We start from the raw sequence: 19,280 nt of genomic DNA, 5'->3' as shown, positions 1-19,280 counted from the left end.
TGCAGTCTCGTGAAGTCAGCTAGATAATTCAACAAACTTATAGTAAATACTGCTGAAGTGTATACCCACTTTCCCAGCCTGTCTATTGCCCTAGACTCTGTTAGGGGGATGAAAGGATGAACTCTATTCAGAAAGTTCCTTTTTAGTAGCCACTACCACAACCATGACATCAACCGGTACACCCTTACTCCAACACTGCCTTTCTACTGGAAGTGCCATAATCTAATCTGGTCTTTTGGGGATGGGTTTGGTCAAGTCAAGTTCCTTCCACGCCTTCAGACAAATTAAATCCACCAATTTGTCGGGAGGTGGGGCTACCCAGGAGGTAGACAGGCCAGTCCCAAAAGCTTCCAGATATACAGACTCCTCAGGAGATGGGTTGTGGGTAGAACACCAACCTTTTGTTTCAGGAGCTCAATGATGTCTGCAAAGGAGATGTCTTCGGGTGATGATTTGGGAGATCCTTTTCCTTCAAAGTTAGTATCAGTGGTGAGGGACTCTTTAGGCGAGTCCAGGTGTTTCCTCTTACACCATCTCTTCCTAGGGGATTCCATGATGGGGTGGTCTGGAGAAGTATCGGAAGACACTGTTAGAAAGGGGTCCAGGGAAATAAATATTGTGGGAAGAAATAGCCAGGAAATGGTTATGGCCAGGCTTGTAAAGGCCCTAGGGCTGATAGAGTACCATCCTACGAACCTGTAAGAGCTAGGGATCCCAGATAGGGAAGACTGGAAGCTCTGGGCCAGCTGTCGCCAAGGAGTAGAATGGTAAGGATAACGTGACAAGGTCAGTTGGATGGTCAGGGGGTTGACCCGAGGAGGAGGGAGACCCACCTGATCTGTGGACAGAGAAGATCCTCTTCACCACCTCGAAGGCTGACCTCCCAGAGGAAAAGGAGACCAACTGAGCAGACAGAGGAAGTCTCTCATTCGCCAGCTCCCCTGTCCCACAGACTGTCCTCCTAAGGAGGAAGCCTGAACAGAGCGATCACATGCAAAAACTCTGAGAGGAAGACACAGCTCCAAAAATCTCTGAATCAATTTAACCCCCTTGGATCAGACATGAAAGCCTCAGCTCCAAGAGCCATCTGGATCAGAACATATCAGGGCCAACAAGCTCAGAATCATTGTCTGATCCAAAGATCAGAGTCTTCTCTGATCCAACACAGATGGGCTCTGAGTATTCTGATCCAAGACCCTCTGAAATCTCAGGTTGAATCAGAGGAGGGACAGACGCTGGAGGGAGTCCCTGATCCAATGGGGTCGGGAACCATAAGGGCACCCTTCTGAAGTTACTCCATGACTGGTTCCCTCACCATCCTAGCACATCTGCCTCAGTAAGGCTCTTGGTAGAGCAACAGGACACTATTGGCACAGGCCTACAGTGCCTCTCTAGAAAAAGAGAGGGCACCCTAGATGGGACTTGGTCTAAGGATAGCGCGTAAGCAGTCTGAGGAAGGGGCTTTGGATCATAGGTCTTAAGATCTGAAGCGGTCTTCCTCTTCAGGTCTGGTGACAACTTTTTGTTGGATCCGATGGCTTGGATATAACTGGAGATTTTGGATCTGACCTCGGCACCTTCTTTTTCAGCTCCGAGGAGGGAGCTCTGGCCAATCTGGACCATTTTGAATGGTCTCTATGTTTAGATGTCGATGGTTGAGCTCCACCGATAGCCTGTGAAAAGGATGAGGGCAACAGCCCTTTCAAGATCAGTTTATTTTTATATTCTCTGAGGATTAAAGGCCTCACAGATGTCACACTTGACTCTGGTGATTCAGTCTCAAGTAGTAAACACACACACTGTACCAGTCCGAAAAAAGCATTTTGTGGCCACATTGCCTGCACTTAAATACTTTTTCTGACATGTCCAGGAAGAAAAAGATACTCAACACAGAGAACACAACACAGACCAATACAAAACATCTACCAACAGAAAATAAAGGAATACAGATAATTTTAGTACTATTTTAGGAAGAAAAGGGGGAAAGAAAATTTACAAAACTATGGTAACTAAGACCACAAAGGTTGTAGGGAGAATATTCAGAAAAAGGGTAGGGAAACGTACCAACAATGGTAACCAAGAGGACCAAAAAGGTCAAAGGGGAATAACGGGACAGTTTATACGGAAGGAAGAACTAGGACTGTTTTAAGTGTATTTTTTACTGTTTGCAGTCGTTTAAAGCTGTTTTAAGTGTATTTTTTACTGTTTTTGCCTTATCTTTAAAAAAAAATGTTTTTCCTTGTTTCCCACCTTTCTAAGCTAGTATAGTCCAGTTTTCAGGCTAGTGCTGAATTCAGGACTGTGTTACAATTTTCTGAGTTGCCCATACCTTACTTAGATAGAGGGAGGTTTCTCTGTTCACCTGTGAGAGAGGAAGCTTTGAGCAGCCATCTGTCCCTGGAGGAGTGGCTCCAGCCCAGAAGTTAGTAGATTATAGGCCATTTTTGGCTAATTTCTATCTCTTTCATTTCCCTGCTGTAAAAAACACGTTTGCATGGTTTTGCACGTCCGGGCAGCGCCAGTTAGCTAGGGCTAAATTTATCCCGGCTCCACCCAGTCTCCTCTTCAGTTTTTCCCTTGAAAGTAGTCTACCTCTCAACCTAAGCACTTAAAAAGCATCCTACAGTCCAGCACTTGCTCAGACCTAATAGCAAGCACTAATATACCCCGACACTTGATTGCCCAGCAGGGCAAAGATCATTATCCTCCCCTCACTAACTAAGCAGCTCACTCTACTATTCAGGCATGACCAAAGGGCAATTTCAGGTATACTATCCAGTCCAGCTGGTGAACCTGGGTATCCTGAGGCAATTACAACTGCCTCATGTACACAGACAACCCTCTCCTCCTACCACAAAACATTAACATATGCGAGAGATGCAACTATATAGCTAAATTGGAGGCCAAGCTCTCTCTACCCAAGACTGGAACAAGTTGTCATGAGGAGAAGGTTAACACTTGCACCACACCTCCAGCCTCACACAGACATACTAAACCAGCACTGGCAAAAAATACACAAATACACAAAATCATACTCAGAGGCACTAAATAAAAACCTGCAAAAGCATCACAGACCTCCAAAGCAGACACCCAAAAAACCTGCATCTCCTGTCACAAACCCGACAACACACAAAACACAAAATCAGTGCGCCGCACAATCTCAACCCTTAAGGCAAAATAACATACCTAACACACTAGTAATAGGCGATTCTATAGTCAGGCACACTGACATCCCACTCACTAGGCTGGAGAAGAAGAAAGCTACTGTTCGCTTCCTGTCAGGAACCAGAATCCGCCACAAAACACAAGCACTCAGGTCACTCCAGAACAAGTACAAATATGACTCTGTCATTGTTCATGTTGGTGTGAATGACCTGAGACGTACCTCCCTGGGCTACATGAAGAGAGACATGGAATAGCTCTCTGATCATGTAGCCCAGGCAGGTATGGCCCTGACCCCGAGTAGCATCCTGCCCTCACCAAGAATGAAACCGCAGTATAAAGAAAAAAAAGATCAATTTCAACAATTGGCTAAGCTTCTGGTGTCATTCAAAGGGGATCCAGTGTCTGTCAGCCTGGAACGACATGCTCGACAGGCCTCATTGCTTCACAAGAGACGGCTTGCACCCGTCACCTCTAGGCTTTCGAATACTGGCAAGGCTCTTGCTGCCTCCATGGTGCTTTTTTTAGGCAAGGCTCAAAAGTTAAAACCCATCTCCGTAAACAGCACAAATAAAAAAATGAGGGTTATACTAAACGCCAGGAGTTTAAATCTCAAAATGCACGCGCTCGAAGCACTCCTCAGTATGGAGAACGTCAACATCTGTGCAGTAACTGAAACCTGGTTCAAGGCTCCACAGAGCACCCCAGCACTACCGGGCTACAACTCATACAACTCATACCACACATTTCGGCCAAAGAACATGGACCAAAACACAAAAGGAGGGGGTGTATCCATATTCATCAAGGATACCTACACCTCTAGGTTAGTGGCGCAGCATGATACCTCAGAGATCATCCATGTGCAACTAACATCAGGCAAATCTGCAATGCAAATTGTGGCCTGCTACAGATCACCCTCCATGACCCAGGACCACCACTCTGCCTTTCTGGAGACACTGGAAAACATGAAGGCCCTACCGAACACCCTGACAATGGGCGATTTCAATTACCCTACCGTTAACTGAGAAAACCAAGTACAAACTCCCAGGTCCAGCGTTTCCTGGAATTTATCAACTCAAATGCCCTGGATCAGCTGGTAAACTCCCCTACTAGTGGTGACAACATATTGGACCTGGTCATCACCAACATGGGTGACAGGCGTTCCACACCAGAGGTCAACCAGTCACTGGTTAGACCAGATCATAAACTAATCACTCTGGATTGTCCACACCACACCACCACCTCCAACCAAGGAAACCACAGTGAAAAACTTTTCTATAGCAAACTTCACCTTACTTAAGACAGAGGTGGTAAGTTTCACAGCCCCCACGCTAAAGGATAAGTGTCCAAGATGCAAGAATCTTTACAAATGCACTCTATGAGCACCTACAAGGATGCATGGATCGTGCCATCCCTAGCAAAACCAAGACTCACTCCCCTAAGAGAAGGAAACCAGTCTGGTGGACCCCTGCCATAAACAGGCTATACAATAGAAGGAGGAAACTAGTTCAGAAAAAAAGCAAATCCCAAGAAGGAAAGACATCCCTGATCAGCATCAGTAAGAAACTAAGGTCCCTCATAAAATCCTCCAAGGCTAACTTCGAAAGAAAAATAGCCAAGGATTCGAAAGATAACCACAAAGCCTTCTTTAGCTATGTCAAGAATCTAAGTGGCAACTCGCAGATATGCTCTGAGCTAGTGCAAAATAGCACAAAATATACTGAACACACTGATATTGCCAACATCCTGGCAGATAGATTCAGTGCAAACTTCACCCCCCCCTCTCACCCCCAAAAAGGCCCACAACAATTACGGAAAAGTGTAGTGGCCCGGAAATCACAGACGCACAGGTGAAAACAGCCCTTTCAAAAGCCAAAAGCACAGCGTCAATGGGGCCAGATGGTGTCCCAGGCTGCGTCTCGCACGAACTACAGAACGAACTAACCTCCCACCTAAACACACTGTTCAACCTCAGCCTCTCCACATGCTATGTGCCAATAGAATGGCGCACAGCAACGGTTATTCCGCTCCACAAAGGTGGGGCCACAACTGACCATGGTAACTATCGCCCCATAAGCCTGACTAGCGTGGTTTTCAAGGTTATGGAGAGCAACATCATGAAACTCATTGACAAAGACATTGGGAACCTCCAAACACTTGACCTGACCCAGTTCAGCTTTAAGGGCAGATCATACCTACTAAACCTGGTTGACTTCTTTGAGACAGTCACCAAGGCCATAGATGAGGGGAGGGTAGTTCAAACAGCCTACCTTGACCTCGCCAAGGCTTTTGAAACCATTCCCCACTTGGGAATTATAGAAAAACTCACCAGCCTGAACATAAACCCCTACGTCACGAGATGGGTTGCCAACTGGCTTACAGACAGAACTCTCACGGTAAGAATAGTGGGCTCCAGGTCCGTCTCTAAACCAGTCATAAGTGGTGTCCCACAAGGCTCGGTTCTGGGACCCCTACTGTTCGGCATACACTTCTTAGAAGTACAGGCAAACACAGGAGGACTATGGCTAACCAAGTTTGCCGATGACTACAAACGGGGAGCCATAATTGACACTCTGGCTGACACGGACATTTTCCAAAAGGCCTTACTGAGATGGACACCTGGTGTCAAAGTCATGGTCTCAAGCCAAATGCCAAAAAATGCATAGTCATCCCGTTTGGGGAAAAACAAAACACCCATGAATTACCACATAGGTGGCAGCCCCCTTAATACAGAAAATGTAATAAGAGATCTGGGGACCCAGGTAGATAGTAATTTCTCATATTGCCAAAGTAGTTAGGAAATCCTTCTATGTAGCCCATCCAATTACTAAAGGGTTCGCATCTAGAAATAAAGAGGTTATAGTGCCCCTCTACTCAACACTCATCAGACCCATCATAGAGTACAATGCCCCGTTTGGGATGTACCTCAAGCCACTTCGAACGGCTGGAAAGACCACAAAAGTACCTCACCAAGAGGATTACTGGTCTCAAACATATGTCCTATGCAGCCTGACTGGAAAAACTCCAGCTGTACTCAGTGGCTATCGCTTACTCAGAGGTGATCTCTGCCTGACTTACAAAGCCATGTCCAACTCAGAATTGATGGACATGCTCCACCTAAAGAAATCCAAGTCACTGCGAGCCACTCGCTCTAGTGAGCTAAACCTTGCCACAACAATAAACAGAACATGCTGGAGGGATAGATTCCTGTCACAGAGACTCCCCATGCTTTGGAACAAAATTCCTAACTACATCAGGCAGAGCCCCTCACTAACACTCTTCAAGAGAAACCTTGACGAGTGGATGGGTAACAGAAAATACACCTCTGGGATCACTTCATTGGCTCTTCTTGACAGAGGCTCAGTTAATTAATCAATGGGGCGGCGAAAGCTGACACACACTGGCTAGGCTTATAAATGCCCTCGGGCAGATAGCCTAGTACCTACCTATGAACCTAGAAATAGCAGAAAAAGATAGGTATAATCTAGCAAAAATACTTAACACCTAAAAAGCTTGAGAGCTAACAGCAACCACGTCTGTTGGCAAAAGTGGCAAATAAGATCTGCAGTGGGAGGGGACCAGAGCATTGTGGGTATGGAAGAGCTCGAAAGTTTGTAGGCTTCCACGAGTTGTAGTAAAGGACAAGTCGGATCTGAGGTCAGATCCAAGTCCCACAGGTTGAGGATGAATGAAAACTGACATCAGATCAACACCTTCAGCAAAAATGCTTGGAGTTTTCTTACATCTGATCCTGCAACACTTTGTTCAAGTCTGTGAGATACCTTGTTTCAGTACTTTTATTACGATAATAAGCATGTTTTGCTGTCTACTAACTGTTGTAACAGTTTTCTACTTAGTTTCCCTTGTTATTCTGGTAACAGCACTCAAGTGACCACCAGCAGACATATTATTCCATTTAGCATGGTATTTTAATTCATTTTGCAGTCTGCAATTTTGCCAACACTGCCTTAGCTTCTTCACCAGAATATAACTGTGTAAGATGTCTCACCTTTAAACATGAACAGTGTAGCTGGAAATAGCTGAATTTTGTGATCCACATTCCTGAACTCTCAGAGCTGAAACCATTTAATTTAGTCTACTGAAGACTTGGCTAGCATAGCCTATTAGTATTGTGCAACATCTGCTGATTGAACTTTACATATCATGCATGCTGCTGCTGTCAAACAGTTTTTTACCTTTACAATTCAAAAGTTTACATGTGAAATGTATTGTCCGTCTGTCCAGACTACACTTGCATCTATTACAGCTAACACTATGAGTCTCTCTCCAATTCACAAATGGCTTTCCTGAGACATTTCTAGAACTATTTAAAATAAGCTGGCATGGTCACCTCCTTCCATTAATTCAGACAACTGCAATACTCTCAAATTACTTGTGTGGCTATGACTCTCTTGCTCATCCACTTTGCAGTTACTTCAGTTGCTTTCGCTCCACTTCTCTTAAGGTATTTTCATGCTTGTTGAAAGCCTAGTCATCCCATAAAACTGAAACAAAATGGCTTCCAGCAAAGCTTCCTGTACTTCCAGTTTTTGTAAATACGGTTATGTTTCTGCACTTGTTTCATCACCACCGTAAAATCTGAAATGGTAGTTCTTGCAACCACAATTACACTTCCTTAGCAAATAACGATTCACAAAACCATCTCTGTCCATTCTGGACTTTACTCACTTAATTCTGAACCTGCCAATGCACAGATTAACACAAACTGTTTACATTTCTTCTACTTCCAGAAATTGAATCAGTTTAAAAACTGGACTGCTTTACTCCATCAATAATTAGCACTGATGGGCAAGATAAACACTGTTAGCACTTAAGTGCATCAAGTGTTCTTTTTCTGAACCACCACCAAGCAGCTGTAAGCCTAAGTTTCCATCATGCACTCCATACTCAGTAGTAGTCTTAAGCAAACTGATCTGACACAGACTACACAGCTTGACATCAGCAGTACATCACTGAGTTAAGGAAATAGCATCAAATTACTACAGCAGATAGTGTTGATACATTACAGTGCTTGGTTAGAGTCTTGACTGAGGTACCCATTTGTGCACAGTCTGCATGCCCTTCCAGAGTTGTGGGGTTTTGCTAGGTGCTCAGATTTCATACATGTCTCAAAGGTACACTGGTGAATTTGGTACCCTACATACTGGGTGCAGTGTGAACAACCGTGTGCTACTGGGATGGAATGATACTCTTCCAGCATACGTTATTCTGCCTCTACCTTGTGCTTTATAAATGGTGGAAAAGGTTCCAACTCCGCCGCTACCATGGTTTATTTATTTATTTATTTTTTTAAAGAGGCAATCAAGGAAATTATTAAATGACATTAAAAAGAAGGTTGGGAATTAGATGCAGCAGCTGCCAATATCTTACCTTATATTTCGCATAATTAGCAGTTAAGTCGTTACTGAAAATAACATTTCACTGTCAGCATAAATAATCAACATCCTGAGGCTAGAACCAGAACTCATACCCATGCAATGAATTCATGACTGGGGCTTGACTCTCAAACACGCAAAACTGATTTCAAAATATGTAAACTAACCAATTTGATTTGGGTTAATGTTTCTCCAGCAAAAAAAAAAGAGCATGAAAATCTGCTATTAAACAGGAAAGCTGAATATCCGATGCCCACATATATACTATGCACAAAATAATTAAAATGAGAATCAAAAATTTATACTTTCAAATACAATTGAGACAATCTAGAAAGTCAGGATTTCTAAAACTATTTAAGGATGGCTACATATTCTTGTTTGGGGCTTTGCCACCGCATCCTCTATTTCAATATATATCACCTATACAGTTGGTTCATTATAAAAGTACAGGCAAAAAAAGTAAAAAAAAAAAATCCTGACCTCTAAAACTAACACTGTCCACAGTTCTTCTCACCATTACTTGGTCTCTGTGTACAACAACCTTTTCTAGGAAAATTCTGTATCATTTATACAATATCAAAACACTGTTAAAACAGATTAATCAAATGTTTAACGAGTGTAGCAAGAGTCATTTACAGCTGTGCAGCAAAGCTAAATAAGAGTTGGCACAGACCACAGCAGCGAGGTAAAGCAGATGTTTGCTCCTTTCTTAATTCAAGGCAACATACCTCTTTCATTCTGAAGAAAGCCATCCCAGTAAGTAGAGAGTCTGAGCCAGCTTGATGCTGCCTTCCAATTCGTTGCAATTCCAGCTGATCAGCTACTTCCTGAAGTCCTCCCTACGATGCCAAGAGTAATGACAGTCAGCGCTTTGATTCCTAATTTTTTTTTTTTTTTTTTGCTTCAGTACATTTTTTTAAACTCTCAAGTCTACAAAACCAAAAAGAGTGCTAGAAGACACTGCCTCCTCTTCCCAACCGACCTATCCATCCGCACACCCTTTTTCCCATTTTTGCACAAGGGGTTGGGTGGGGCACATTACCAGTGACAATCATCTAACTCAACGTTTGCACTTAAACTGTTTTGCAACTGTATGCTAGGAAGTAGTAGAGCTGTGTAAACCTGCATTAATAGTAAATGTTTGAATAGCTCACTGCAGTAATGTACACTATAACGGCCAGACCGCTTCCAAAGATTAAGGGCACATTCCATGTGTCCAAACTGTTGGAAGCTTGAGCAGAAGAAAAACAGCAGTCTGAGGCCAAGTCCTTCAGAGCTTTCACTTCAAATGAAGGGAGACTAAAGCCCTGAAATATGTCAATCCTAGATATATATAAAATCAATAATCCTAACCCTGGCAAAAATCATACAAAAAAATAAGGTGGGGGGTGGAGGGAGAGGTTACTGCAGCAGTGATCTATTTAAATATCTACTGCTATGGTAAGTTTGCTTACACAACTGTATTACGTTTATCATTACACTGTGGCTGCTAAATGGGTAGAATCCTAAAGCTTAGAAAGTTTCGAGAGTAGGAAGGATGAAGCCCAGGAACCCCTGGAGAATAGTCTTGGCAAAGTTTCTGGAATGCTGAGTCCTCTTCTTTCCAAAAAGCCACTGAAGAAGCAAAAACTCTAGCAGAACGTTCTTTGACCCTACCTGGAATTGACTTATGACTGGAGTAAACAAATGGAAATAGCATGGGACAACCATTTGGAAACTGCTTTGACACCAGTTGCCACCTTTTTTCTTACCTTCATAAGAAATAAGTAACTGATGACAACTTCTAAAGGTTTTAGTTCTAGCAAGAGAGTATCGCAGTGGTCTGTGCACATCCAAAGTATGAAGAATCCTTTCTCCTTAAGTTTTTCAGTTCTGGAAAGAAAACAGGGAGCTGGACAATTTGGCTCAAAGTATACTCTGATACCACTTTAGGCAGAAAAGAATTGTTGTGTAAAATTATACCATAACCATAGATGTCCTTCTCTTCCATGTTGCAGTATTCTTGTGGGATTTTCCACCTCTGGCAATCTATACGTCGGCTCCTATACAAAAGCTTCAGGTTGGCTGTTGTAGCTGCGTGGGATGTCACATATAGGGCCATAAACCAGGGTCCTTAAATGTGACTTCTGCATGCACAGACCTCAGTACTCGAAAGCCCAGCAGGAGAAGATGCCAATGATGTCAGGTATAGGGCCATAGGGCCGTTATGTGGTTGTCATAGGCCCCCAGTGCAGGGTATCGGGTACCTGGAGCCTAAGGATATGCTGTACTGGATAAGGGAAAAGAAGGGTTTTTTTGGTGTGTGGGAAGGAATACTGCAACATGGAAGAGAAGGACATCTATGGTTATGGTAAGATTTTACACAACTATTCTACGTCCTTCTATTCCTATGTTGCAGTATTCTTGTTGTGGGAGAGTACCACAGCTTAGTTGGAAGAGTGGCAGAGGAGGAGGCTGATTCTAAAAATCCCTGTAGGATTGCCATGGCAAATCCTGCTCGTGCTCTGGAGACATTGTCCAACTTGTAGTGTTTTGTGAAACGGTGTATGGTGGACCATGTGGCTGCTTCCAAAATGGAAGCAGTGTCCATGCCTTTGAGGAAGGCTTTGGAGGCTGCCATTGCTCTGGTGGAGTGAGCTTTTACTCCTAATGGAACTTTGTCATGGTGAGAGTAAAAGAGACAAATGGCTTTTCTGATCCAACAGGCGATGGTTTATTTGGGGAGTGCCTTGCCCATGGCCCTGGGGTGGTATGAAAAGTACAGTTTTGTACCTACCATAAATGTAGATGTTCGAGGATCCACATTGCTGCAGTCCTAACTATTGGGTAGTCCGCTGTCCAGTCGGCCCGAATACCAAAGTATATGGCTGACGTCGGTCAGGGCGCATTAGACTGACGTCAGTGTACTAATGCGCATGACCGACGTCATATCCTCAGTCTTTTCTTGCCCCAGATGTCAGAAGACCCTGAAAAGATAAGGCCAAAAACAAAAACTCCCAAAATACCTGCACCAAAAAATATATATATACAATATATACACAATTAGCAGAATATAACCTCACCTACACAACCACCCCTAAACACAGAGGGGAAGGAGGGAGGTAAATTGGACTGCAGCAATGTGGATCCTCGAACATCTACATTTATGGTAGGTACAAAACTGTACTATGTTCTTCATTCCACATTGCTGCAGTCCTAACTATTGGGTAGAATCCCAAAGCAGAGGTAAGGGAGGCTGGCAAATCATAAGGAAGCAGGAACTGACAACATGCCTTGCAAAATAGCTGTGGCAAAACCAGCCCCAGACTTAGAGTAGAGAGGAAGGTGATAATGCTTAGAGAAAGTATGCACTGAACTCCAAGTAGCTGCCTCCAAAATATCCTTAGTTGCCACCCCTTAGAAATGCTGTGGAAGTGGCAGTAGCCCTAGTGGAATGAGGCCTAATCCCAGCTGGAATCTCCTTGCCATGATGGGAATAACAAAATGTAATGCAACACCCAATCCACCTAGAAATAGTTTGTTTTGACACAGGCTTGCCCTTTGAACTCAAAGCAAAAGAAACAAACAACTGCTGAGACTGCCTAAAATCCTTAGTCCTGCTCAAATAATAACGCAATAGCCTGTGTACATCTAAAGTGTGCAAAATCTTTTCCCCTTTATTTTGGGGATCTGCATAAAAGGTAGGCAAATGAATAGTTTGGTTTAAAGCCACACTAGAAACCACCTTAGGCATAAAGGAAGGATTAGTACGTAAAGATACCCTATCCTTATGAAAAATCAAAAAAGGCTCCACTGCCATAAGGGCCTGCAACTCAGAAACCCTTCTTGCAGAAGTAATGGCCAACAAAAAAGCAGTCTTCCATGACAAGTATTTCAATTCAGCAGTAGCCGCAGGCTCAAAAGGTTGTAGAGTAAGTTTCTCCAACACAAAATTGAGATCCCAAGCAGGAGTAGGAGCTCTACGTGGGGGTCTTATATTCTTTGCCCCTCTAAGAAATTGCTTGAACAAAGGATGCGAAAACAATGGTGGGTCACAATCATAGTGAGCTGAAATTGCTGCAGCATGAATCTTAATGGAAGAGAAAGACAAACCTTTGTCCAGTAACTCAGTAAGATATTGAAGAGCCACAGTCAAATTTGGCTCCGCAATCTCCAAATTGTTTGCTGCACTCCAAAACAAAAATCTCTTCCATTTTTCTGCGTACACTTTCCTTGTACTAGGTCTTCTGGCTTCCATAATCACATTTAAAACTTGTTGAGGAAGCTGAGACCTGCTGTCTTTCAAAACAGAATATGCCAGGCTGTTAGATGTAGAGAGTGAAGCTTGACATTGAGCAGATGACCGTCCCTCTGAGACAACAGGTGTGGAATCAAGGGTAAAGGCCATGGAGGCTTCCTTACCAGACTCCTCAGTAATGGGTACCAGTGCTGCCGAGGCCAATCTGGAGCTATTAAAATCATCCTTGGCTTGTCTTGTCTGACCTTTAGAAGCACCTTTGGAAGAAGAGGCAGAGGTGGAAAGGCATACACATGAAGATTTTTCCAACTGAAAGAAAGAGCATCCACTTTCCAAGCTGTGTGATGAAATCCCTTCGCAAAACTTTGGCAGCTGGTGGTTTAGTGGAGAAGCGAACAGATCTATGTCTGGAGTTCCCCATGACACTGTCAATTTTGAAATACATGAAGATCCAGTTTCCACTCGTGGGGATCCATGATTTGTCTGCTTAATACATCTGCTAAGGAGTTCTGTGCTCCCGGCAGAAACCTTGCCTGAAGAGTTAGTTGCAGAGTGAGCGCAGTCTCCCATAAAATCATTGCTTGTCTGCACAATGGGTAAGAATGTGTTCCCCCTTGTTTGTTGATGTACCACATGACAGTCGTGTTGTCTGTTAGAATCAACACCTGCCCTGGAAGAAGTAACTCCTTGAAAGCAATTAATGCAAACTGAACTGCTAACATCTCTTTCATGTTGATATGTAGATGCTGTAGTCTGGCAGGCCACTTGTCTTGTATCCACTTTCCATTTAGATGAGCTCCCAAGCAACATCTGAGGCATCTGTCGTTAGAATCTGACTTGCCTCTGGCCGGGTCACAGAGAGTCCCTTGTTTAGGTGACATTCCTGAGCCCACCACAAAAATTCCTTTTGAATGCAAGGTATTATTTGAATGACAGTGTCCAAATCCTGGCAGTGCTGTGTCCACAGATTTTGAGATACCATTGTAGCTTCCTCATATGCAGTTTGGCATTGGGAAGCACCAGAATACAAGATGCCATGAACCCTAAGGCTTGAAGGACTGTCCTTGCAGTCAGCCCGGACTGAAGAGATAGATGATGGAAGTAACTGGAAAGATTCTTTTGTTTGTCCGGGGTTAAAAGGCCATCTGGGCTGCTGTATTCAGTCTCACACCCAGAAAGCACATGTCTTGAGAGGGTACTAGACTGGACTTTATTTCGCTCACAGAATACCCTAGGCATCTTAGCACTGCTATGACATATTCCAGATGCTGTAGAAGATCTTCTTTTTCTTGAGCCAGAATCAGGCAGTCGTCCAAGTAAGGGTAGATTTGGATTCCTTTTAGCCTGAAGTAAGCTATCACTGGAGCCAGAACCTTTGTGAATACTCTGGGCAGTAGATAAGCCAAAGGGCAATGCAGAGAACTGATAATGAGAATTTCCAGCTCGAAAACGCAGATACTTCCTGCAACTTAGTCTGATTGGCACATGAAGGTAAGCTTCCTTGAGATCTAAAGTTACCATCCAGTGATCTTTGCCCAGCAGAGGTAAAAGCTGTTGTAACGTCAACATTTTGAACTTGGGAATGTCCAGGTAAGTGTTGAGGATAGATAAATCCAGAATTGGTCTCCACGTGTTCCCCTTCTTTGGTACTAGGAACAGGCGAGAATAAAATCCTAGGCCCCTTTCCGGCACAGGAACTGACTGAATGGCCCCTATTTGGAGCAACAGAGAAATTTGCTTGTGAGCCTCTGTCCTTTGAAGAGGAGGAATGTCTGGCATGCCTTTGAAAGGAGGCAAGGTATGGAAATAAAACCTGTAACCGTGGTGAATAATATCCAGAACCCATCTGTCTTGGGTAATTAAATCCCAATTTTCTTTGAAAAGAGACAGCCTTCCTCCCAAAGGTGCTGCCAGGCGAGAATGTACTGGCAGCTGAAAAGGTAGGTCATTGGGTCTGCTTACGAAAGGACTGACCCCTGCCCTCCCCAGAAGTCTGAGCAGGGGAACTCCCTGTCCTAGGCCTAAAAGAACCCTGAGCTCTGCCCCTACCACGTCTAGACCTACCCCTAGACTGGGAATCATAAGCAGGATAAGTCCATCCCTTAGTAGGCCAATTTCTACTAAACTTGGAGGCTGCACCTGCAAAAAATCTTTAACAGTTTGCATAGACTTAGCCTTGTCCTCCATTTTCTTCAAAACTGCTTCCACAGGCGAACCAAACAACACATCAGACTGTAAAGGAGCATCCAAAATCCTTGTCTTAACATGCTCAGCTAAATTCTGATCTCTCAGCCAGGCGTGCCTCTGAAGAACAGAACCAGTGGCAGCCACCCTGGAGGAGGCCTGCACAGCATCAAAACCACACTGCAAGGAATGTTTACCTACCTGTTCAGACACATGAACTAAATCCTGCAACTCTTTACACTCAATACCTTCAGCCAGAGCATCCACCTTAGATTTCAACTGTGAAAGAAGATAATTCTGATATTTTAACATGTGAAACTGACAATTCAACGCCCTCATGGCTAAAGTGGAAGAAGTATACACTTTCTTTCCCCATCTATCCAAAGCCCTTGCCTCTTTATCAGGAGGGACAGGATTTTTAACAACTGAGGCCTTCACACCTTTAGGCCCCTGAGAGACAGTTTCTGGGTCTGCCCTAGGACTCTTAAAATATACTTATGAGCTTCAGGCACCCTATAATACCTATCCGGTTTAACTGGGGCAGGAGGCAAAGAATCAGGATTCAGGGAAGCCTCTGCAAACACATCTTCCACCACATTCAAAACAGGAGGTATAGCTAAAGGCCTATGCTGGGGTAAAACAAGAATTCCCTAAGCCTTTTCCTGGAATCAGAGAAATCTTGACCTTCCCATTTAAAATGCTCCCTCATGGAATGCAGAGTCTCTGAAAATGAAAAATCCTCAGGAGGAGAAGCAGAAGGAGTAGAATCATCCACATCAGAATCAGAATAAGGAGGGTACTCCTGCAAGTCTTCAGCCGAAGACTCCCAAGCCTCCGAGCATTGCTCAAAACTCTCAAACTCAGGTTCCACCCTACCCCTCTTATCAGGAGGGGGCATAGAACCCTAATCATAGTAATCAAATCCTCTGCCATTTTAAGCATATGTTTCTTAGGCAAAGATCCTGAAGTACTAGGAGAAACCCCCACAGAAGCTAAACTTGGCCTGCCCTCAAAGAAGCCTTGGAAACTGAAGGAGAGGCTCTAACCACCTTAGGAAGAGAGGGAAGAACAGCCACCTGAGAAGCCCCCTCAGCCTGGCCTACTTCCTGAGAGGATACATCCTGTAACAGTAAAGTCTCTTCCTGAGACTCCAAAGATACACCTGGCAAAACCTCCGCTCCACTGAGCCTTCCAAAGAACCGATGTCTGGGACTGTCGGTTCCTCCACCCTAGGCTTTGCTGCTTTATCTTTGCGCTTTTAGTCGAAGCCGGCCGGAGCATCCGACGGCATTTTATAATTACAACGCTTCCCAAACACTAACCTGGCACAGTCTAACCTTCTCTTAATAGTGCGTTTGTTAAATCTAGCACAAGAGCGGCATCCAACAACGCCGTGCTCAGGCCCTAAACAAGGTATACACAAAGTATGGTAATCCCTATGAGGTATCTGTTTCCCACAAGAAATACAGTTATTCACTTTTTCTGACATCCGTTAAATACTGAGGCAAGAAAAACCAAAATATTCCCAACGGGTACTTAGCCAACTTTGATTCGGTCTGAAACTCTGACTTCAGAAACTTTCAGAACGCCAACCTGCACTCGCAAAATTGCTTCTGCATCGGACCATGCGGCAAAAAAGACTGAGGATATGACGTCGGTCATGCGCATTAGTACCCTGACGTACTGACGTCAGTCTAATGCGCCCTGACCGACGTCAGCCATATACTTTGGTATTCGGGCCGACTGGACAGCGGACTACCCAATAGTTAGGACTGCAGCAATGTGGAATGAAGAACATCAGAGAATTGATTGGATTTCCTAATGGATTTAGTTTTGTCCAGGTAAAATCTCAACTGTGTACATCCAGGGAGTGAAGTATCCTTTCCCCTTCATTGGTGGGAGAGGGGTAAAAAGTGAGCAGGTGAATAGGCTGGTTTAATGACCACCTTAGGCATGAAGGAGGCGCTAGTTCTTAGTGTTACCCTGTCCTTGTGGAAAGTAGTGTAAGGGGGGCAGGCCATTAAGGTCTGCAGTTCTGACATCCTTCTGGCTGAAGTTATGGCCACTAGCAGAATTGTTTTTCATGTACACATCTGAAGAGTAGTTATCCTAGCAGGTTCAAACGGGTGCTGAGTTAGCTTTTCCAGAATGAAGTTCAGGTCACAGGGTGGTGGGATGGGCTTTCTTGGAGGCCTTATAGGACCCCTTTTAAGAAAAGCAGAGTCTGGCAAGCAAGGGGGGTTCTAGAGGTAGGCAAGCTGAGATAGCGGAAAGGTGAACTTTAACTGAAGAGTATGACAGCCCGCCTTTTACAAGTTGACACATGTACGCTAGAACTGGTGGGTGGGGGGGTCTGCAATGAATGGGTCCTACCCTTGTCCAGACATCATTCTGAGAATCTTTCTCATTTAGCTAGATATGATTTTCTTGTAGTAGATTTCCTGGCCTCCCTCAGGACTGAAAGCGCATCCTCTCAGTAATGGTGTCTGAAGGGAATTAAAACGTTATCACCCACAGTGTCAGTGGCATCTGCAAGTGTGGGTGGATAAGGGTTCTCTTTTGTTGTGTCAGAAGGTCCAGCTTGTGGGGTAACTTGTGGTGACTGCCCTTGGCTAGATTGTGAAGTAGGGGGAACCAGTGCTGCCTTGGCCAGTAGGGAGTCACCAGAGTTTTGGTTTGTCTCTCCTCATTTTCAGGTGGACTTTTTGAATCAGTGGGAAGGGGGAAAAGGCATACAGAAACTTCCCATTCCAAGAAATGCTGAAAGCGTCTACTCTCCAGGCTAGAGGGGAGTAGGTCTTGGTGCAGAAGGTCTGCAGTTGTTTGTTCTGGGGGGAGGCAAATAGGTCTATTTGAGGAGTGCCACACTGGTGGACTATGTCCAGGAAGACGGTCCATCATTCATTCGTGTTGTGGAGAGGATGTCCTGCTCAGAAGGTCTGCCTGTTTGTTGTCCTGTGAGGGGATGTAGGATGCCTGCAGGGCCAAGTTGTGGTGACAGGCTAGATCCCATATCAGTAATGTTAGTCTGTACAGGAGGTGTGCTCTTGTGCCTCCCTATTTGTTGAGGTACCACATAACTGTGGTGTTATCTGTAACGATTAGAACACCTGGTAGAAGCAAGGGACTAACGTTTTTCAGAGCCAGGAGGACTGCTGTGATTTCTCTCACATTGATGTGTTTGGTCTTTAATGAATGGTGCCATGTTACTTGAACCCTGTAGGATGACAAGGTGGCTCCCCATCCTGAGTCTGATGCATCTGTATGCATTAACTGGGCTGGAAGAGTGGGCTGAAAAGGAAGACTCGGATTGAACTGGACTTGTTGAATCCACCAGCAGACCTCCGCCTTTAGGCAGGGTAGGAGTGTGATTTCTTGCTCCAGGGGATGTTGATGTTGGGACCAAATGTTTTTTTTACAAACCACTGTAACTTCCGCATATGCATTCGGGCTAGTGGAAGCATAGGGACGGTGGCTGCCATTATGCCCAGGGCCCTTGGGAATTGCCTTGCAGTGATTACATGGGTCTGCAGCAGGGCTATGAAATGGGAGGTCAAGGAAGTGACCTTGTCTTGGGGAAGAAAGGCTTTCATTAGGTGTGTCCTGATTCGGCAAACCAGAAATATTTTGTTTTGCTCTGGGGACAGGGAAGACTTTGGGAGGTTGAAGGTAAACCCCAGATTTTGTAGAAGGGACATGGTGTATACCAGATGGGCTGAAAGGGTTTTCTTTGCAGTCTGCCAGGATCAGGATGCCATCTAGGTAGGGATAAACCTGAATTGCCTGTGTTCTGCAATGGGAGGGGCCAGGCATTTTCTGAACACACTGGGGGTAGTGGACAGACCAAAGGGCAAGGCAGTAAATTGGAAATGAGAGGAGAGCACAGAGAAATGTAAATATTTTCTGTGGGAGGGTAGTATGGGTATGTGCAAGTAAGCTTCTTTTAGGTATAATGTGGCCTTGAAAGCCTTGGCAGGAATGAGGGGAAGGAGGCTTGGAAGCAACAGCATTCTGAAGGTGGGCACCTTTAAGAACAGATTTAAGAAGGAAAGGTTTAGAATAGGTCTCCATTGTCCGTCCTTTTTGGGTACCAGGAACAGTTGTGAATAGAAGCCTTTTCCCTCCTGATTGAGGGAACAGATTCTATGGTACCCAAGTTCAGAAGGTCTGTCAGGACTTGTGGCAAAAGATGTCCAATTTCTGGGGGAAAGGAAATGCCTCTTAGGGGTGGGCCTTTGTTTCCATTAGAGGAAGTATCCTTTTTGGATGATGGGCAACACCCATCTGTCTGTGGCGATGGT

At 44.5% G+C, this 19,280-nt stretch overlaps 1 protein-coding gene across 1 annotated transcript in view; it reads right to left on the bottom strand.

Annotated features, from left to right (window-relative positions):
- The window catches only part of CNOT8 (CCR4-NOT transcription complex subunit 8), a 562,923-nt gene that overhangs the window by 192,402 nt on the left and 351,241 nt on the right, over positions 1 to 19,280 (bottom strand). The window contains exon 3 of the mRNA XM_044069543.1: positions 9,287 to 9,397. Coding sequence (XP_043925478.1) covers positions 9,287 to 9,397 — 111 coding nt within the window. The remainder of the gene's footprint in view (positions 1 to 9,286; positions 9,398 to 19,280) is intronic.

This window comes from Protopterus annectens, chromosome 4.part0 (assembly GCF_019279795.1).
Source record: "Protopterus annectens isolate FY-2018-M chromosome 4.part0, PAN1.0, whole genome shotgun sequence".
NCBI classification, from domain to species: domain Eukaryota; kingdom Metazoa; phylum Chordata; order Ceratodontiformes; family Protopteridae; genus Protopterus; species Protopterus annectens.
Note: the sequence above shows the minus strand (reverse complement) of the source record. Positions and strands in the feature narration are given on the sequence as shown.